The following is an 18,593-nucleotide window of genomic DNA, read 5'->3' on the forward strand; positions in this document are numbered from 1 at the left end:
TTGTCCGGCAGGGGATATAAATTTCCCGCCACCGCAGATAAGTTTTTCGCCAGCGGAGAAACGTGATTCGTCAGCGGGGATAAATTGTCCGGCAGGGGATATAAATTTCCTGCCGCCGGAGATAAGTTTTCTGCCAGCGGAGAATCGTAGTTCGTCAGCGGAGATAAGTTGTCCGGCAGGGGATATAAATTTCCACCCCTGGAGAAAAGTTTTCCGCCAGCGGATATAAATTTCCCGCCACCGGTGATAAGTTTTCCGCCAGCGGAGAGACGTACTTTGTCAGCAGAGATAAGTTGTCCGGCAGCGGAGATAAGATGTCTCTCAGCGGAGACAAGTTTTCCGCCAGCGGATATAAATTTCCCGCCACCGAGATAAGATGTCCGGCAGGGGATATAAATTCCTCGCCACCGGAAGTAAATGTTCTGCCAGCGGAGATAAGTTTTCTGCCGGCGGAGAAACGTAGTTCGTCAGCGGAGATAAGTTGTCCGGCAGGGGATATAAATTTCCCTCTCTGGAGATAAGTTTTCTGCCGGCGGAGTAACGTAGTTCGTCAGCGGAGATAAGATGTCCGGCAGGGGATATAAATTCCTCGCCGCCGGAAGTCAATGTTCTGCCAGCGGAGATAAGTTTTCTGCCGGTGGAGAAACGAAATTCGTCAGCGGGGATAAATTGTCCGGCAGGGGATATAAATTTCCCGACACCGCAGATTAGTTTTTCGCCAGCAGAGAAACGTAATTCGTCAGCGGGGATAAATTGTCCGGCAGGGGATATAGATTTCCCGCCACCAGAAAAAAGTTTTCCGCCAGCGGACAGACGTATTACGTCAGCAGAGATAAGCTGTTCGGCAGGGGATATAAATTTCCCCCTCTGGAAAAAATTTTTCCGACAGCGGATGTAAATTTCCCGCCACCGCAGATAAGTTTTCCGCCAGCGAAGAGATGTATTTTTTCAGCAGAGATAAGATGTCCGGCAGGGGATATAAATTTTTCGCCGCCGGAAGTAAATGTTCTGCCAGCGGAGATAAGTTTTCTGCCGGCGGAGAAACGAAATTCGTCAGCGGGGATAACTTGTCTGCCAGCGGAGATAAATTGTCCGCCAGCGGAAATAGATTTCCCACCACCGGAAATAAGTTTTCCGCCAGCGGAGAGACGTATTACGTCAGCAGAGATAAGCTGTTCGGCAGGGGATATAAATTTCCCCCTCTGGAAAAAATTTTTCCGACAGCGGATGTAAATTTCCCGCCACCGCAGATAAGTTTTCCGCCAGCGAAGAGATGTATTTTTTCAGCAGAGATAAGATGTCCGGCAGGGGATATAAATTTCCCCTCTGGAAAAAAGTTTTCCGCCAGCGGATATAAATTTCCTGCTGCCGGAGATAAGTTTTCTGCCAGCGGAGAATCGTAGTTCGTCAGCGGAGATAACTTGTCTGCCAGCGGAGATAAATTGTCCGCCAGCGGAAATAGATTTCCCACCACCGGAAATAAGTTTTCCGCCAGCGGAGAGACGTATTACGTCAGCAGAGATAAGCTGTTCGGCAGGGGATATAAATTTCCCCCTCTGGAAAAAATTTTTCCGACAGCGGATGTAAATTTCCCGCCACCGCAGATAAGTTTTCCGCCAGCGAAGAGATGTATTTTTTCAGCATAGATAAGATGTCCGGCAGGGGATATAAATTTTTCGCCGCCGGAAGTAAATGTTCTGCCAGCGGAGATAAGTTTTCTGCCGGCGGAGAAACGAAATTCGTCAGCGGGGATAAACTGTCCGGCAGGGGATATAAATTTCCCGCCACCGCAGATAAGTTTTTCGCCAGCGGAGAGACGTACTTTGTCAGCAGAGATAAGTTGTGCGGCAGCGGAGATAAGATGTCTCTCAGCGGATACAAGTTTTCCGCCAGCGGATATAAATTTCCCGCCACCGAGATAAGATGTCCGGCAGGGGATATAAATTCCTCGCCACCGGAAGTAAATGTTCTGCCAGCGGAGATAAGTTTTCTGCCGGTGGAGAAACGAAATTCGTCAGCGGGGATAAATTGTCCGGCAGGGGATATAAATTTCCCGACACTGGAGATAAGTTTTTCGCCAGCAGAGAAACGTAATTCGTCAGCGGGGATAAATTGTCCGGCAGGGGATATAAATTTCCCGCCACCGCAGATAAGTTTTCCGCCAGCGAAGAGATGTATTTTTTCAGCAGAGATAAACTGTCCGGCAGGGGATATAAATTTCCCGCCACCGCAGATAAGTTTTTCGCCAGCGGAGAAACGTAATTCGTCAGCGGGGATAAATTGTCCGGCAGGGGATATAAATTTCCTGCCAGCGGAGATAAGTTTTCTGCCGGCGGAGAAACGAAATTCGTCAGCGGGGATAAACTGTCCGGCAGGGGATATAAATTTCCCGCCACCGGAGATAAGTTTTCCGCCAGCGGAGAGACGTACTTTGTCAGCAGAGATAAGTTGTGCGGCAGCGGAGATAAGATGTCTCTCAGCGGATACAAGTTTTCCGCCAGCGGATATAAATTTCCCGCCACCGAGATAAGATGTCCGGCAGGGGATATAAATTCCTCGCCACCGGAAGTAAATGTTCTGCCAGCGGAGATAAGTTTTCTGCCGGTGGAGAAACGAAATTCGTCAGCGGGGATAAATTGTCCGGCAGGGGATATAAATTTCCCGACACTGGAGATAAGTTTTTCGCCAGCAGAGAAACGTAATTCGTCAGCGGGGATAAATTGTCCGGCAGGGGATATAGATTTCCCGCCACCGGAAAAAAGTTTTCCGCCAGCGGACAGACGTATTACGTCAGCAGAGATAAGCTGTCCGGCGGGGATATAAATTTCCCCTCTGGAAAAAAGTTTTCCGCCAGCGGATATAAATTTCCAGCCACCGGAGATAAGTTTTCCGCCAGCGGAGAGACGTATTTTGTCAGCAGAGATAAGTTGTCCGGCAGCGGAGATAAGATGTCTCTCAGCGGAGACAAGTTTTCCGCCAGCGGATATAAATTTCCCGCCACCGAGATAAGATGTCCGGCAGGGGATATAAATTACACGCCGCCGGAAGTAAATGTTCGTCAGCGGGGATAAACTGTCCGGCAGGGGATATAAATTTCCCTCTCTGGAGATAAGTTTTCTGCCGGCGTAGAAACGTAGTTCGTCAGCGGAGATAAGTTGTCCGGCAGGGGATATAAATTTCCCGCCACCACAGATAAGTTTTTTGCCAGCGGAGAGACGTATTTCGTCAGCAGAGATAAGTTGTCCGGCAGGGGATATAAATTTCCCGCCGCCGGAGATAAGTTTTTCGCCAGCGGAGAATTTTAGCTCGTCTTCGGAGATAAATTATCTGCCAGCGGTGATAAGATGTCTGTCAGCGGAGAAAAGTTTTCCGGCAGCTGATATAAATTTCCCGCCACCGGAGATAAGCTTTCCGCCAGCGGAGAGACGTATTTTGTCAGCAGAGATAAGTTGTCCGGCAGGGGATATAAATTTCCCTCTCTGGAGATAAGTTTTCTGCCTGCGGAGAAACGTAGTTCGTCAGCGGAGATAAATTATCTGCCAGCGGATATAAATTTCCCGCCACCGAGATAAGATGTCCGGCAGGGGATATAAATTCCTCGCCACCGGAAGTAAATGTTCTGCCAGCGGAGATAAGTTTTCTGCCGGTGGAGAAACGAAATTCGTCAGCGGGGATAAATTGTCCGGCAGGGGATATAAATTTCCCGACACCGCAGATAAGTTTTTCGCCAGCAGAGAAACGTAATTCGTCAGCGGGGATAAATTGTCCGGCAGGGGATATAGATTTCCCGCCACCGGAAAAAAGTTTTCCGCCAGCGGACAGACGTATTACGTCAGCAGAGATAAGCTGTCCGGCGGGGATATAAATTTCCCCTCTGGAAAAAAGTTTTCCGCCAGCGGATATAAATTTCCAGCCACCGGAGATAAGTTTTCCGCCAGCGGAGAGACGTATTTTGTCAGCAGAGATAAGTTGTCCGGCAGCGGAGATAAGATGTCTCTCAGCGGAGACAAGTTTTCCGCCAGCGGAAATAAATTTCCCGCCACCGAGATAAGATGTCCGGCAGGGGATATAAATTACACGCCGCCGGAAGTAAATGTTCTGCCAGCGGAGATAAGTTTTCTGCCGGTGGAGAAACGAAATTCGTCAGCGGGGATAAACTGTCCGGCAGGGGATATAAATTTCCCTCTCTGGAGATAAGTTTTCTGCCGGCGTAGAAACGTAGTTCGTCAGCGGAGATAAGTTGTCCGGCAGGGGATATAAATTTCCCGCCACCGCAGATAAGTTTTTTGCCAGCGGAGAGACGTATTTCGTCAGCAGAGATAAGTTGTCCGGCAGGGTATATAAATTTCCCGCCGCCGGTAATAAGTTTTTCGCCAGCGGAGAATCGTAGCTCGTCTTCGGAGATAAATTATCTGCCAGCGGTGATAAGATGTCTGTCAGCGGAGAAAAGTTTTCCGGCAGCTGATATAAATTTCCCGCCACCGGAGATAAGCTTTCCGCCAGCGGAGAGACGTATTTTGTCAGCAGAGATAAGTTGTCCGGCAGGGGATATAAATTTCCCTCTCTGGAGATAAGTTTTCTTCCTGCGGAGAAACGTAGTTCGTCAGCGGAGATAAATTATCTGCCAGCGGAGATAAATTATCTGCCATCGGAGATAAAATGTCTCTCAGCGGAGACAAGTTTTCCGCCAGCGGATATAAATTTCCCGCCACCGAGATAAGATGTCCGGCAGGGGATATAAATTCCTCGCCACCGGAAGTAAATGTTCTGCCAGCGGAGATAAGTTTTCTGCCGGTGGAGAAACGAAATTCGTCAGCGGGGATAAATTGTCCGGCAGGGGATATAAATTTCCCGACACCGCAGATAAGTTTTTCGCCAGCAGAGAAACGTAATTCGTCAGCGGGGATAAATTATCCGGCAGGGGATATAGATTTCCCGCCACCGGAAAAAAGTTTTCCGCCAGCGGACAGACGTATTACGTCAGCAGAGATAAGCTGTCCGGCGGGGATATAAATTTCCCCTCTGGAAAAAAGTTTTCCGCCAGCGGATATAAATTTCCAGCCACCGGAGATAAGTTTTCCGCCAGCGGAGAGACGTATTTTGTCAGCAGAGATAAGTTGTCCGGCAGCGGAGATAAGATGTCTCTCAGCGGAGACAAGTTTTCCGCCAGCGGAAATAAATTTCCCGCCACCGAGATAAGATGTCCGGCAGGGGATATAAATTACACGCCGCCGGAAGTAAATGTTCTGCCAGCGGAGATAAGTTTTCTGCCGGTGGAGAAACGAAATTCGTCAGCGGGGATAAACTGTCCGGCAGGGGATATAAATTTCCCTCTCTGGAGATAAGTTTTCTGCCGGCGTAGAAACGTAGTTCGTCAGCGGAGATAAGTTGTCCGGCAGGGGATATAAATTTCCCGCCACCGCAGATAAGTTTTTTGCCAGCGGAGAGACGTATTTTGTCAGCAGAGATAAGTTTTCCGGCAGGGGATATAAATTTCCCGCCGCCGAAGATAAGTTTTCTGCCGGCGGAGAAACGTATTTCGTCAGCGGAGATAAGTTGTCCGGCAAGGGATATAAATTTCCCTCTCTGGAGATAAGTTTTCTGCCGGCGGAGAAACGTAGTTCGTCAGCGGAGATAAGTTGTCCGGCAGGGGATATAAATTTCCACCTCTGGAGAAAAGTTTTCCGCCAGCGGATATAAATTTCCCGCCACCGGAGATAAGTTTTCCGCCAGCGGAGAGACGTTCTTTGTCAGCAGAGATAAGTTCTCCGGCAGCGGAGATAAGATGTCTCTCAGCGGAGACAAGTTTTCCGCCAGCGGATATAAATTTCCCAACACCGAGATAAGATGTCCGGCAGGGGATATAAATTACAAGCCGCCGGAAGTAAATGTTCTGCCAGCGGAGATAAGTTTTCTGCCGGTGGAGAAAAGAAATTCGTCAGCGGAGATAAGTTGTCCGGCAGCGGATATAAATTTCCCTCTCTGGAGATAAGTTTTCTGCCGGCGGAGTAACGTAGTTCGTCAGCGGAGATAAGATGTCCGGCAGGGGATATAAATTCCTCGCCGCCGGAAGTAAATGTTCTGCCAGCGGAGATAAGTTTTCTGCCGGCGGAGAAACGTATTTCGTCAGCGGAGATAAGTTGTCCGCCAGCGGATATAAATTTCCCGCCACCGGAGATAAGTTTTCCGCCAGCAGAGAGACTTATTTTGTCAGCAGAGATAAGTTGTTAGGCAGGGGATATAAATTTCCCCTCTGGAAAAAAGTTTTCCGCCAGCGGATATAAATTTCCTGCCGCCGGAGATAAGTTTTCTGCCAGCGGAGAATCGTAGTTCGTCAGCGGAGATAACTTGTCTGCCAGCGGAGATAAATTGTCCGCCAGCGGAAATAGATTTCCCACCACCGGAAATAAGTTTTCCGCCAGCGGAGAGACGTATTACGTCAGCAGAGATAAGCTGTTCGGCAGGGGATATAAATTTCCCCCTCTGGAAAAAATTTTTCCGCCAGCGGATGTAAATTTCCCGCCACCGCAGATAAGTTTTCCGCCAGCGAAGAGATGTATTTTTTCAGCAGAGATAAGATGTCCGGCAGGGGATATAAATTTTTCGCCGCCGGAAGTAAATGTTCTGCCAGCGGAGATAAGTTTTCTGCCGGCGGAGAAACGAAATTCGTCAGCGGGGATAAACTGCCCGGCAGGGGATATAAATTTCCCGCCACCGCAGATAAGTTTTTCGCCAGCGGAGAAACGTAATTCGTCAGCGGGGATAAATTGTCCGGCAGGGGATATAAATTTCCTGCCAGCGGAGATAAGTTTTCTGCCGGCGGAGAAACGAAATTCGTCAGCGGGGATAAACTGTCCGGCAGGGGATATAAATTTCCCGCCACCGGAGATAAGTTTTCCGCCAGCGGAGAGACGTACTTTGTCAGCAGAGATAAGTTGTGCGGCAGCGGAGATAAGATGTCTCTCAGCGGATACAAGTTTTCCGCCAGCGGATATAAATTTCCCGCCACCGAGATAAGATGTCCGGCAGGGGATATAAATTCCTCGCCACCGGAAGTAAATGTTCTGCCAGCGGAGATAAGTTTTCTGCCGGTGGAGAAACGAAATTCGTCAGCGGGGATAAATTGTCCGGCAGGGGATATAAATTTCCCTCTCTGGAGATAAGTTTTCTGCCTGCGGAGAAACGTTGTTCGTCAGCGGAGATAAGTTGTCCGGCAGGGGATATAAATTCCTCGCCACCGGAAGTAAATGTTCTGCCAGCGGAGATAAGTTTTCTGCCGGTGGAGAAACGAAATTCGTCAGCGGGGATAAACTGTCCGGCAGGGGATATAAATTTCCCTCTCTGGAGATAAGTTTTCTGCCGGCGTAGAAACGTAGTTCGTCAGCGGAGATAAGTTGTCCGGCAGGGGATATAAATTTCCCGCCACCGCAGATAAGTTTTTTGCCAGCGGAGAGACGTATTTCGTCAGCAGAGATAAGTTGTCCGGCAGGGGATATAAATTTCCCGCCGCCGGAGATAAGTTTTTCGCCAGCGGAGAATCGTAGCTCGTCTTCGGAGATAAATTATCTGCCAGCGGTGATAAGATGTCTGTCAGCGGAGAAAAGTTTTCCGGCAGCTGATATAAATTTCCCGCCACCGGAGATAAGCTTTCCGCCAGCGGAGAGACGTATTTTGTCAGCAGAGATAAGTTGTCCGGCAGGGGATATAAATTTCCCTCTCTGGAGATAAGTTTTCTGCCTGCGGAGAAACGTAGTTCGTCAGCGGAGATAAATTATCTGCCAGCGGAGATAAATTATCTGCCATCGGAGATAAAATGTCTCTCAGCGGAGACAAGTTTTCCGCCAGCGGATATAAATTTCCCGCCACCGAGATAAGATGTCCGGCAGGGGATATAAATTCCTCGCCACCGGAAGTAAATGTTCTGCCAGCGGAGATAAGTTTTCTGCCGGTGGGGAAACGAAATTCGTCAGCGGGGATAAATTGTCCGGCAGGGGATATAAATTTCCCGACACCGCAGATAAGTTTTTCGCCAGCAGAGAAACGTAATTCGTCAGCGGGGATAAATTGTCCGGCAGGGGATATAGATTTCCCGCCACCGGAAAAAAGTTTTCCGCCAGCGGACAGACGTATTACGTCAGCAGAGATAAGCTGTCCGGCGGGGATATAAATTTCCCCTCTGGAAAAAAGTTTTCCGCCAGCGGATATAAATTTCCAGCCACCGGAGATAAGTTTTCCGCCAGCGGAGAGACGTATTTTGTCAGCAGAGATAAGTTGTCCGGCAGCGGAGATAAGATGTCTCTCAGCGGAGACAAGTTTTCCGCCAGCGGAAATAAATTTCCCGCCACCGAGATAAGATGTCCGGCAGGGGATATAAATTACACGCCGCCGGAAGTAAATGTTCTGCCAGCGGAGATAAGTTTTCTGCCGGTGGAGAAACGAAATTCGTCAGCGGGGATAAACTGTCCGGCAGGGGATATAAATTTCCCTCTCTGGAGATAAGTTTTCTGCCGGCGTAGAAACGTAGTTCGTCAGCGGAGATAAGTTGTCCGGCAGGGGATATAAATTTCCCGCCACCGCAGATAAGTTTTTTGCCAGCGGAGAGACGTATTTTGTCAGCAGAGATAAGTTTTCCGGCAGGGGATATAAATTTCCCGCCGCCGAAGATAAGTTTTCTGCCGGCGGAGAAACGTATTTCGTCAGCGGAGATAAGTTGTCCGGCAAGGGATATAAATTTCCCTCTCTGGAGATAAGTTTTCTGCCGGCGGAGAAACGTAGTTCGTCAGCGGAGATAAGTTGTCCGGCAGGGGATATAAATTTCCCTCTCTGGAGATAAGTTTTCTGCCGGCGGAGTAACGTAGTTCGTCAGCGGAGATAAGATGTCCGGCAGGGGATAAAATTCCTCGCCGCCGGAAGTAAATGTTCTGCCAGCGGAGATAAGTTTTCTGCCGGCGGAGAAACGTATTTCGTCAGCGGAGATAAGTTGTCCGGCAGGGGATATAAATTTCCACCTCTGGAAAAAAGTTTTCCGCCAGCATATATAAATTTCCAGCCACCGGAGATAAGTTTTCCGCCAGCGGAGAGACGTATTTTGTCAGCAGAGATAAGTTGTCCGGCAGCGGAGATAAGATGTCTCTCAGCGGAGACAAGTTTTCCGCCAGCGGATATAAATTTCCCGCCACCGAGATAAGATGTCCGGCAGGGGATATAAATTCCTCGCCACCGGAAGTAAATGTTCTGCCAGCGGAGATAAGTTTTCTGCCGGCGGAGAAACGTAGTTCGTCAGCGGAGATAAGTTGTGCGGCAGGGGATATAAATTTCCCGCCACCGGAGATAAGCTTTCCGCCAGCGGAGAGACATATTTCGTCAGCAGAGATAAGTTGTCCGCCAGCGGATATACATTTCCCGCCACCGGAGATAAGTTTTCCGACAGCGGAGAGATGTATTTTGTCAGCAGAGATAAGATGTCCGGCAGGGGATATAAATTCTTCGCCGCCGGAAGTAAAAGTTCTGCCAGCGGAGATAAGTTTTCTGCCGGCGGAGAAAAGTAGTTCGTCAGCGGAGATAAGTTGTCCGGCAGGGAATATAAATTTCCCTCTCTGGAGATAAGTTTTCAGCCGGCGGAGAAACGTAGTTCGTCAGCGGAGATAAATTATCTGCCAGCGGAGATAAATTATCTGCCAGCGGAGATAAATTATCTGCCATCGGAGATAAGATGTCTGTGAGCGGAGAAAAGTTTTCCGCCAGCGGATATAAATTTCCCGCCACCGGAGATAAGCTTTCCGCCAGCGGAGAGACGTATTTTGTCAGCAGAGATAAGTTGTCCGGCAGGGGATGTAAATTTCCCTCTCTGGAGATAAGTTTTCTGCCAGCGGAGAAACGTAGTTCGTCAGCGGAGATAAATTATCTGCCAGCGGAGATAAATTATCTGCCATCGGAGATAAGATGTCTGTCAGCGGAGAAAAGTTTTCCGCCAGCGGATGAAAATTTCCCGCCACCACAGATAAGTTTTCTGCCAGCGCAGAGATGTATTTTGTCAGCAGAGATAAGATGTCCGGCAGGGGATATAAATTCCTCGCCGCCGGAAGTAAATGTTCTGCCAGCGGAGATAAGTTTTCTGCCAGCGGATAAACGAAATTCGTGAGCAGGGATAAACTGTCCGGCAGATGATATAAGATAAGTCCGGAGATAAGTTTTCTGCCAGCGGAGAATCGAAGTTCGTCAGCGGAGATAAATTGTCTGTCAGCGGAGATAAATTTCCCACCACCGCAGTTAAGTTTTCCGCCAGCGGATATAATATTCACGCCACCGGAGATAAGTTTTCCGCCAGCGGAGAGACGTATTTTTTCAGCAGAGATAAGATGTCCGGCAGGGGATATAAATTCCTCGCTGCCGGAAGAAAATGTTCTGCCAGCGGAGATAAGTTTCTGCCGGCGGAGAAATGTTATTCGTCAGCGGGGATAAATTGTCCGCCAGCGGATATAAATTTCCCGCCACCGCAGTTAAGTTTTCCGCCAGCGGAGAGATGTATTTTGTCAGCAGAGATAAGATGTCCGGCAGGGGATATAAATTTCTCGCCGCCGGAAGTAAATGTTCTGACAGCGGAGATAATTTTTTTGCCGGCGGAGAAACGAAATTTGTCAAAGGGGATAAATTGTCCGGCTGGGGATATAAATTTCCCGCCACCGCAGATAAGTTTTTCGCCAGCAGAGAAACGTAATTCGTCAGCGGGGATAAATTGTCCGGCAGGGGATATAGATTTCCCGCCACCGGAAGTAAATGTTCTGCCAGTGGAGATAAGTTTTCTGCCGGCGGAGAAACGTTATTCGTCAGCGGGGATAAATTGTCCGCCAGCGGATATAAATTTCCCGCCACCGCAGATAAGTTTTCCGCCAGCGGAGAGATGTATTTTGTCAGCGGAGATAAGATGTCCGGCAGGGGATATAAATTCCTCGCCGCCGGAAGTATATTTTCTGCCAGCGGAGATAAGTTTTTTGCCGGTGGAGAAACGAAATTCGTCAGCGGGGATAAATTGTCCGGCAGGGGATATAAATTTCCCGCCACCGCAGATAAGTTTTCTGCCAGCGAAGAAACGTAGTTCGTCAGCGGAGATAAGTTGTCCGGCAGGGGATATAAATTCCCCCTCTGGAGAAAAGTTTTCCACCAGCGGATATAAATTTCCCGCCACCGCAGATAAGTTTTCCGCCAGCGGAGAGATGTATTTTGTCAGCAGAGATAAGTTGTCCGGGAGCGGAGATAAGATGTCTGTCAGCGGAGAAAAGTTTTCCGCCAGCGGATATAAATTTCCCGCCACCGCAGATAAGTTTTCCGCCAGCGGAGAGATGTATTTTGTCAGCAGAGATAAGTTGTCCGGGAGCGGAGATATGATGTCTGTCAGCGGAGATAAGTTGTCCGGTAGGGGATATAAATTCCCCCTCTGGAGAAAAGTTTTCCACCAGCGGATATAAATTTTCCGCCACCGGAGATAAGTTTTCCGCCAGCGGAGAGATGTATTTTGTCAGCAGAGATAAGTTGTCCGGGAGCGGAGATATGATGTCTGTCAGCGGAGAAAAGTTTTCCGCCAGCGGATATAAATTTCCCGCCACCGCAGATAAGTTTTCCGCCAGGGGAGAGATGTATTTTTTCAGCAGAGATAAAATGTCCGGCAAGGGGTTATGAATTCCTCGCCGCCGGAAGTAAATGTTCTGCCAGCGGAGATAAGTTTTCTGCCGGCGGAGAAACGTTATTCGTCAGCGGGGATAAATTGTCCGCCAGCGGAGAGATATAATTTGTCAGCAGAGATAAGATGTCCGGCAGGGGATATAAATTCCTCTTCGGAGGAAGTAAATGAATTGCCAGCGGAGATATGTTTTCTGCCGGCGGAGAAAAGAAATTCGTCAGCGGGTATAAATTGTCCGGCAGCGGATATAAATTTCCCGCCACCGCAGATAAGTTTTCCGCCAGCGGAGAGATGTATTTTGTCAGCGGAGATAAGAGGTCCGGCAGGGGATATAAATTTCCCGCGACCGACGATAAGTTGTTTGGCAGCGGAGAAACGTAGTTCGTCAGCGGAGATAAGTTGTCCGGCAGGGGCTATAAATTTCCCCCTCTGGAGAAAAGTTTTCCACCAGCGGATATAAATTTCCCGCCACCGGAGATAAGTTTTCTGCCAGCGGAGAAACGTAATTCGTCAGCGGAGATAAGTTGTCCGGCAGGGGATATAAATTCCCCCTCTGGAGAAAAGTTTTCCACCAGCGGATATGAATTTTCCGCCACCGGAGATAAGTTTTCCGCCAGCGGAGAGATGTATTTTGTCAGCAGAGATTAGTTGTCCGGGAGCGGAGATATGATGTCTGTCAGCGGAGAAAAGTTTTCCGCCAGCGGATATAAATTTCCCGCCACCGCAGATAAGTTTTCCGCCAGCGGAGAGATGTATTTTTTCAGCAGAGATAAGATGTCCGGCAAGGGGATATGAATTCCTCGCCGCCGGAAGTAAATGTTCTGCCAGCGGAGACAAGTTTTCTGCCGGCGGAGAAACGTTATTTGTCAGCGGGGATAAATTGTCCGCCAGCGGATGTAAATTTGATGTGCAAAATTGATTTTTTGTTAAAATGGTTTCGGTTTTTGGTCGATTTTGGGTACAATTAAGCTAAATATGTGGTCGATTTAGGCATAAAATGAGTTTGGTGCAAAAGTGTTTTTTTGTCTAAATGTTGTCGGTTTATCGTCGATTTTGGGTAAAAAAAAACTAAATATGTGGACGATTTAGGCATAAGATGAGGTTGGTGCAAAAGTGATTTTTTGTTAACATTGTGTCGGTTTTTGGTCGATTTTGGTAACTATTAAGCTAAATATGTGGTCGATTTAGGCATTAAATGAGTTTGTTGCAAAAGCGATTTTTTGTTAAAATGGTTTCGGTTTTTGGTCGATTTACGGTAGAAATAATCTAAATATAAGGTCAATTTAGTCATAAGATAAGGTTGGTGCAAAAGTGACTTTTTGTTTAAATGGTGTTGGTGAGGTTGGTGCAAAAGTGATTTTTTTGTTAAAATTGTGTCGGTTTTAGGTCAGTTTCGGGAAGAAATAAGCTAAATATGTGGTCGATTTAGGCTTAAAATGAGTTTGGTGCAAAAGTGTTTTTTTGCCTTAAGAGGCATAAGGCATAAGATAAGGTTGGTGCAAAAGTGATTTTTTGTTAAAATTGTGTCGGTTTTTGGTCAGTTTTGGGTAGAAATAAGCTAAATATGTGGTCGATTTAGGCTTAAAATGAGTTTGGTGCAAAATTGATTTTTTGTTAAAATGGTTTCGGTTTTTGGTCGATTTTGGGTACAATTAAGCTAAATATGTGGTCGATTTAGGCATAAAATGAGTTTGGTGCAAAAGTGTTTTTTTGTCTAAATGTTGTCGGTTTATCGTCGATTTTGGGTAAAAAAAAACTAAATATGTGGACGATTTAGGCGTAAGATAAGGTTGGTGCAAAAGTGATTTTTTGTTAAAATTCTGTCGGTTTTTGGTCAGTTTTGGGTAGAAATAAGCTAAATATGTGGTCGATTTAGGCTTAAAATGAGTTTGGTGCAAAATTGATTTTTTTTTTAAATGGTTTCGGTTTTTGGTCGATTTTGGGTACTATTAAGCTTAATATGTGGTCGATTTAGGCATTAAATGAGTTTGTTGCAAAAGTGATTTTTTGTTAAAATGGTTTCGGTTTTTGGTCGATTTACGGTAGAAATAATCTAAATAAAGGTCGATTTAGGCATAAGATAAGGTTAGTGCAAAAGTGATTTTTTTTTTTAAATGGTGTCGGTTTTTGGTCGATTTTGGGTACAATTAAGCTAAATATGTGGTCGATTTAGGCATAAAATGAGTTTGGTGCAAAATTGATTTTTTGTTAAAATGGTTTCGGTTTTTGGTCGATTTTGGGTACTATTAAGCTAAATATGTGGTCGATTTAGGCATAAAATGAGTTTGGTGCAAAAGTGTTTTGTTCTCTAAATGTTGTCGGCTTATGGTCGATTTTGGGTAAAAAAAAACTAAATATGTGGACGATTTAGGCATAAGATAAGGTTGGTGCAAAAGTGACTTTTTGTTTAAATGGTGTCGGTTTTTGGTCGATTTTGGGTGCAATTAAGCTAAATATGTGGTCGATTTAGGCATAAAATGAGTTTGGTGCAAAAGTGTTTTTTTTCTCTAAATGTTGTCGGTTTATGGTCGATTTTGGGTAAAAAAAAACTAAATATGTGGACGATTTAGGCATAAGATGAGGTTGGTGCAAAAGTGATTTTTTGTTAAAATTGTGTCGGTTTTTGGTCAGTTTCGGGTAGAAATAAGCTAAATATGTGGTCGATTTAGGCTTAAAATGAGTTTGGTGCAAAATTGATTTTTTGTTAAAATGGTTTCGGTTTTTGGTCGATTTTGGGTACAATTAAGCTTAATATGTTGTTAGATTGTTTAGTATTATAACTCTACAATTGTATTTACTATTAACGTTGTACGAAATATCGTAAGTATCGATATGAATTATCATCCGATAGTTCTAGTTCTGCGAACTAGAACTATGAGAGAACGAGTGATCGGAACTGGGGTTCAATGAGCACTTTTGGGGCGGTATCGACAAGACGAGGAGGTTGAAAAGAATTAAGTAAAAATAAAATCATAAAAAGCACGAAACATCCGTGGACCTTTTGCGCCAATAACTTCAGAAGTGGGATCTTAGCCCTTTAAAGTATCTGCCTACATAAGTATTTGTCTACTGGCATCCCCGACAACGAGTATTTGCCACATTTTATAAATGGCCGAGGAAACCATGGCAAACATTGACAAAGAAAAAATTGTAGAGTGGTTGCTGGAGAAGGAGATCATTTTTCCAGCCAGCGCAACACTAAGGCAACTTCGTAAGCTTGCCATAAGTGGTGGAATGGACGAAGTTTCTGAAAGTCCGGTGAATAAATCGGATATTGAATCGGATGGAAAAGTGTCTGAAAATGAGCAGATCGACGATATGAAAGAAGAAGAATTACTTGACGCCGCAATAAGGGTGGCTGAGAAAAAGAAGAAACTGGCTGCCTTAATGGTAATGGACAACTATATGACCGATGACATCCGAATGGTCAAGCAACTTATTGCTCCTTTTTCTGCCAGTGAAAATGATGAAGCCTCTGAATGGGTCTTGAATTTTGAACGGATTTGCGGAGGCGTGAACGAAAGCAGCAATTTTAAGCTTCGTTGTGTGCGCATGTTGATGAAGGCGGGAACAGAGGCGGACTTGTTCATGCGTGTCGACAAATCAAAGACTTACGACGAGTTTAAGGGAAACTTCCTAAAAACTTTTGGCCGCAGCAATTCAACTGCCGACGTGGTACTTCTGTTGAAGGAAACCTTTTTCAACCCGGAGAAAAACTCCGTAATGGGATATATTCTTCGCATGGAAGAAATTGCTATGCGTGCCGACATCGAAGAGAAATTGACAGTGCAGTTCATCATTGATGATTTTCGTGATCGATCTTCCAGTATCGCCTTATTATATTCAGCGTCGACCATCGGAAAACTTAAGGAGCTGGCTCGACAATACGAGGCTTTGAGGAAGAGTAACCAGGCAAATTTTAAGCGCACTGGGATGACCGCTTCCGGAAATGACCGGAGCCAAGTGCGCTGCTATAATTGTTCAGCACATGGCCATTATGCTTCATCGTGTCCCGCACCTAAGCGGGAGAAGGGATCGTGTTTCCAGTGTGGATCCATGCAGCACCAGGTGAAGGATTGCCAACAGAAGCCTATGCCAACCCAGCGATCCGTGGGTACAGCCAGCAACCCGCCAATGGACGACAGAGAGGAGAACAATATTTTTGTTCCTATTGTTAATCAGGTAGGGGTATATTTTTACACTGATATAAAACGCAGGTATCAAATTAAATTTCTTTCTGGCATGTTGGACACCCGTAGCGCTATTAATTTGATGCAGCGCTCGGCGATAACTTATGAAAATTTTGATGGTGTACTAAGACCGACAGAGTATTTTGGAGTTAACGGTTCGAGAATAAGCATTTTTGGAAAAATAATTGTCAATTTAGTTTTTCATTACATTGAAAAAGAACTTATATTTTTCGTTGTACTAAACAACTATATTTCGTGTGATGTCCTTCTGGGGCGCAGTTTCCTTGAAAATTATGGAATAAAATTAATTTTTGAAAATGAAATTGAAAATTAAAAGCGAGTTACGCAAAGCAATATGGTCTCAATTGAAAATAGAGTATTAGTGAACAGTGACTTAGATAAAAATAGAGTATTAGTGAACATTGAGAGTGACCAAATTGAAAATGTAGTATTGACAAATAGAGATAGTGAGATGATGTTATCAGATATCAATAATAATGGATAATTAAAGGATGAAAATTATGAGAATAAGATTAGTGACCAATTGAATTGTAATAACATTGACCTTTTATTGAAAGATAACGAGCAAAAGCATATGGCAAGTGAATCATTAGAAAGAACCGACATAGATATACCGTATATATATAGTATTGAAATAACAAAAGAAAAGAATAAAAAAAAAAAAAAAAAAACTGATAAAGAACGTAGTAAATTCATGGAATTGATAAAACTTTACTATTCAGACTTAACTAACATACCAGCAATTGAACAAACCTACGAAATGAATCTCAAACTTAAATCAGAAGAACCTGTACGCACTATTCCGAGAAGACTTTCATATCAGGAGAAAAAAGAAGTAGATACCCAAATAGATGAACTATTGAAAAAAGGCTTCATAAGAGAAAGTAAATCGCCTTACAGCTCTGCAATAGTATTAGTTAAAAAAAAAAATCAGTGGAGAAAAGAATGTGTGTAGACTACAAACAGCTTAATAAGATTTGCATTCGTGATGGATATCCATTGCCACTAATAGACGACTGCTTAGAGAGATTAGAAGGGAACACAATTTTTACACCTTTAGATTTGAAACACAGTTATCACCAAGTAAAAGTAGCAGAGAGTTCGGTGCAGTATACAGCATTTGTCATACCTAGCGGACAATATGAATACACAAGAATGCCTTTTGGACTTATGAATGCACCAGCAGTATTTATGAGATTTATTAATTTCATTTTACAACCATTAATTCGCGAGGGTAATGTAGTAGTTTATATGGACGATATCGCTATAGGTTCCAAGTCGTTGAACGAACATCTTATAACAGTAGGTAGAGTTTTAAGAATTCTCGCAGAATATCGACTAGAAATTAAGGTTAGTAAATGTCAATTTGGTTATGAAAGTATTGAGTTCTTGGGATATACCCTTTCTGGTAAAGGAATAAGCCCAAACTGTGAACACACAGCAACCATTAAGCATCTGCCATTGCCAAAAGATCGCCATGAAATGCAAAAGGTTTTGGGATTATTCTCTTATTTTAGGCGTTTCATCCCTGCTTACTCAAAAATAGCAAAGAACTTACAAAACATGGAACTAAGTTTGAGCTTCAAGACAAATGCATACAAATTTTTGAATATCTTCGAGCAAAACTGATTTCGTCACCAGTATTAGCTCTGTATAATCCAAATCGAGAAACAGATTTGCATTGTGATGCAAGTAGTGAAGGCTTTGGTGGAATTTTGTTGCAGAAACAAGATGACAATAAGTTTCACCCAACAGCATATTTTTCACAGAGAGCGACAAAACTAGAGGCAAGATACGAAAGTTTCAAACTGGAAACGTTAGCTGTGATCTATTCATTGAGGAAATTTCGAATTTATTTAGAAGGGATTCCGTTTAGAATTATAACAGATTGTAACTCAGTAGTTTTATGTTTAGGAAAGGGACGTCTTCATTCAAATATCGCCAGATGGGCCATAGAGCTAGCAAATTATAATTACACTTTAAAACATCGTAGTGGAAAATATATGTCCCATGTGGACACATTAAGTAGATATCCTTCAGCGCTTAATCAAGATTTTGAATATGAACCAATAGTGACAATTCATGAAAGTGATAACAAAGACCGAATAGTTTCCGTGATTGAGTCCGACATTAATCTTCAGCTTCAGATAACACAAAACAGGGACAACCATATAGGAAAATTAAAAGAACAATTGGAGCATGGACCTGTTAAGAAATTTTCATTGAGCGACGGAATTGTTTATAAAATAGGTGAGAACGACGTTGAGCTGTTTTATGTCCCAGCTGAAATGGAAACGCAAATAATCAGAAGAGTGCACGAAAACTTATGTCACTTAGGAACCGAGAAATGTATGAAAGAAATCTTAAGACATTATTGGTTCCCGAATATGAGATCTAAAATCGATTTGTTTATAGGAAATTGTTTAAATTGTATCATGTTTTAAGTCCCCACACATGCGAATAATCGAACACTTCACAATATTCCTAAGCGACCAATCCCATTCGACACCTTACACGTAGACCATTTTGGACCACTTCCCGCTGTTATATCAAAAAAGAAGCATGTATTAGTTATCATTGACGCCTTTACGAAATTTGTAAAATTGTTTTCTGTAAATACGACAAGCACTAAAGAAGTCAACACATGTTTTTCAAAGTATTTTCAATTTTATAGTCGTCCACGTAGAATTATCAGCGATAGAGGA

The 18,593-nt window shown here is 44.5% G+C and overlaps 1 protein-coding gene across 1 annotated transcript; it reads left to right on the top strand.

The window, feature by feature from the left end:
* Positions 1–14,443: 14,443 nt before the first annotated feature.
* Positions 14,444–16,190, top strand: LOC117186483. The gene is made up of 2 exons (XM_033387362.1): positions 14,444–15,859; positions 15,937–16,190. The coding sequence occupies exons 1-2, from the start codon at positions 14,786–14,788 to the stop codon at positions 15,943–15,945; spliced, it is 1,083 nt and encodes a 360-aa protein (XP_033243253.1). The 5' UTR covers positions 14,444–14,785; the 3' UTR covers positions 15,946–16,190.
* Positions 16,191–18,593: the final 2,403 nt, after the last annotated feature.

Source organism: Drosophila miranda, chromosome XR, assembly GCF_003369915.1.
Source record: "Drosophila miranda strain MSH22 chromosome XR, D.miranda_PacBio2.1, whole genome shotgun sequence".
Classification (NCBI taxonomy): domain Eukaryota; kingdom Metazoa; phylum Arthropoda; class Insecta; order Diptera; family Drosophilidae; genus Drosophila; species Drosophila miranda.

Coding starts and splice junctions, on each gene's coding strand:
- LOC117186483 (XM_033387362.1), top strand. CDS start 14,786: ATGGCCGAGGAAACCATGGCAAACATTGACAAAGAAAAAATTGTAGAG.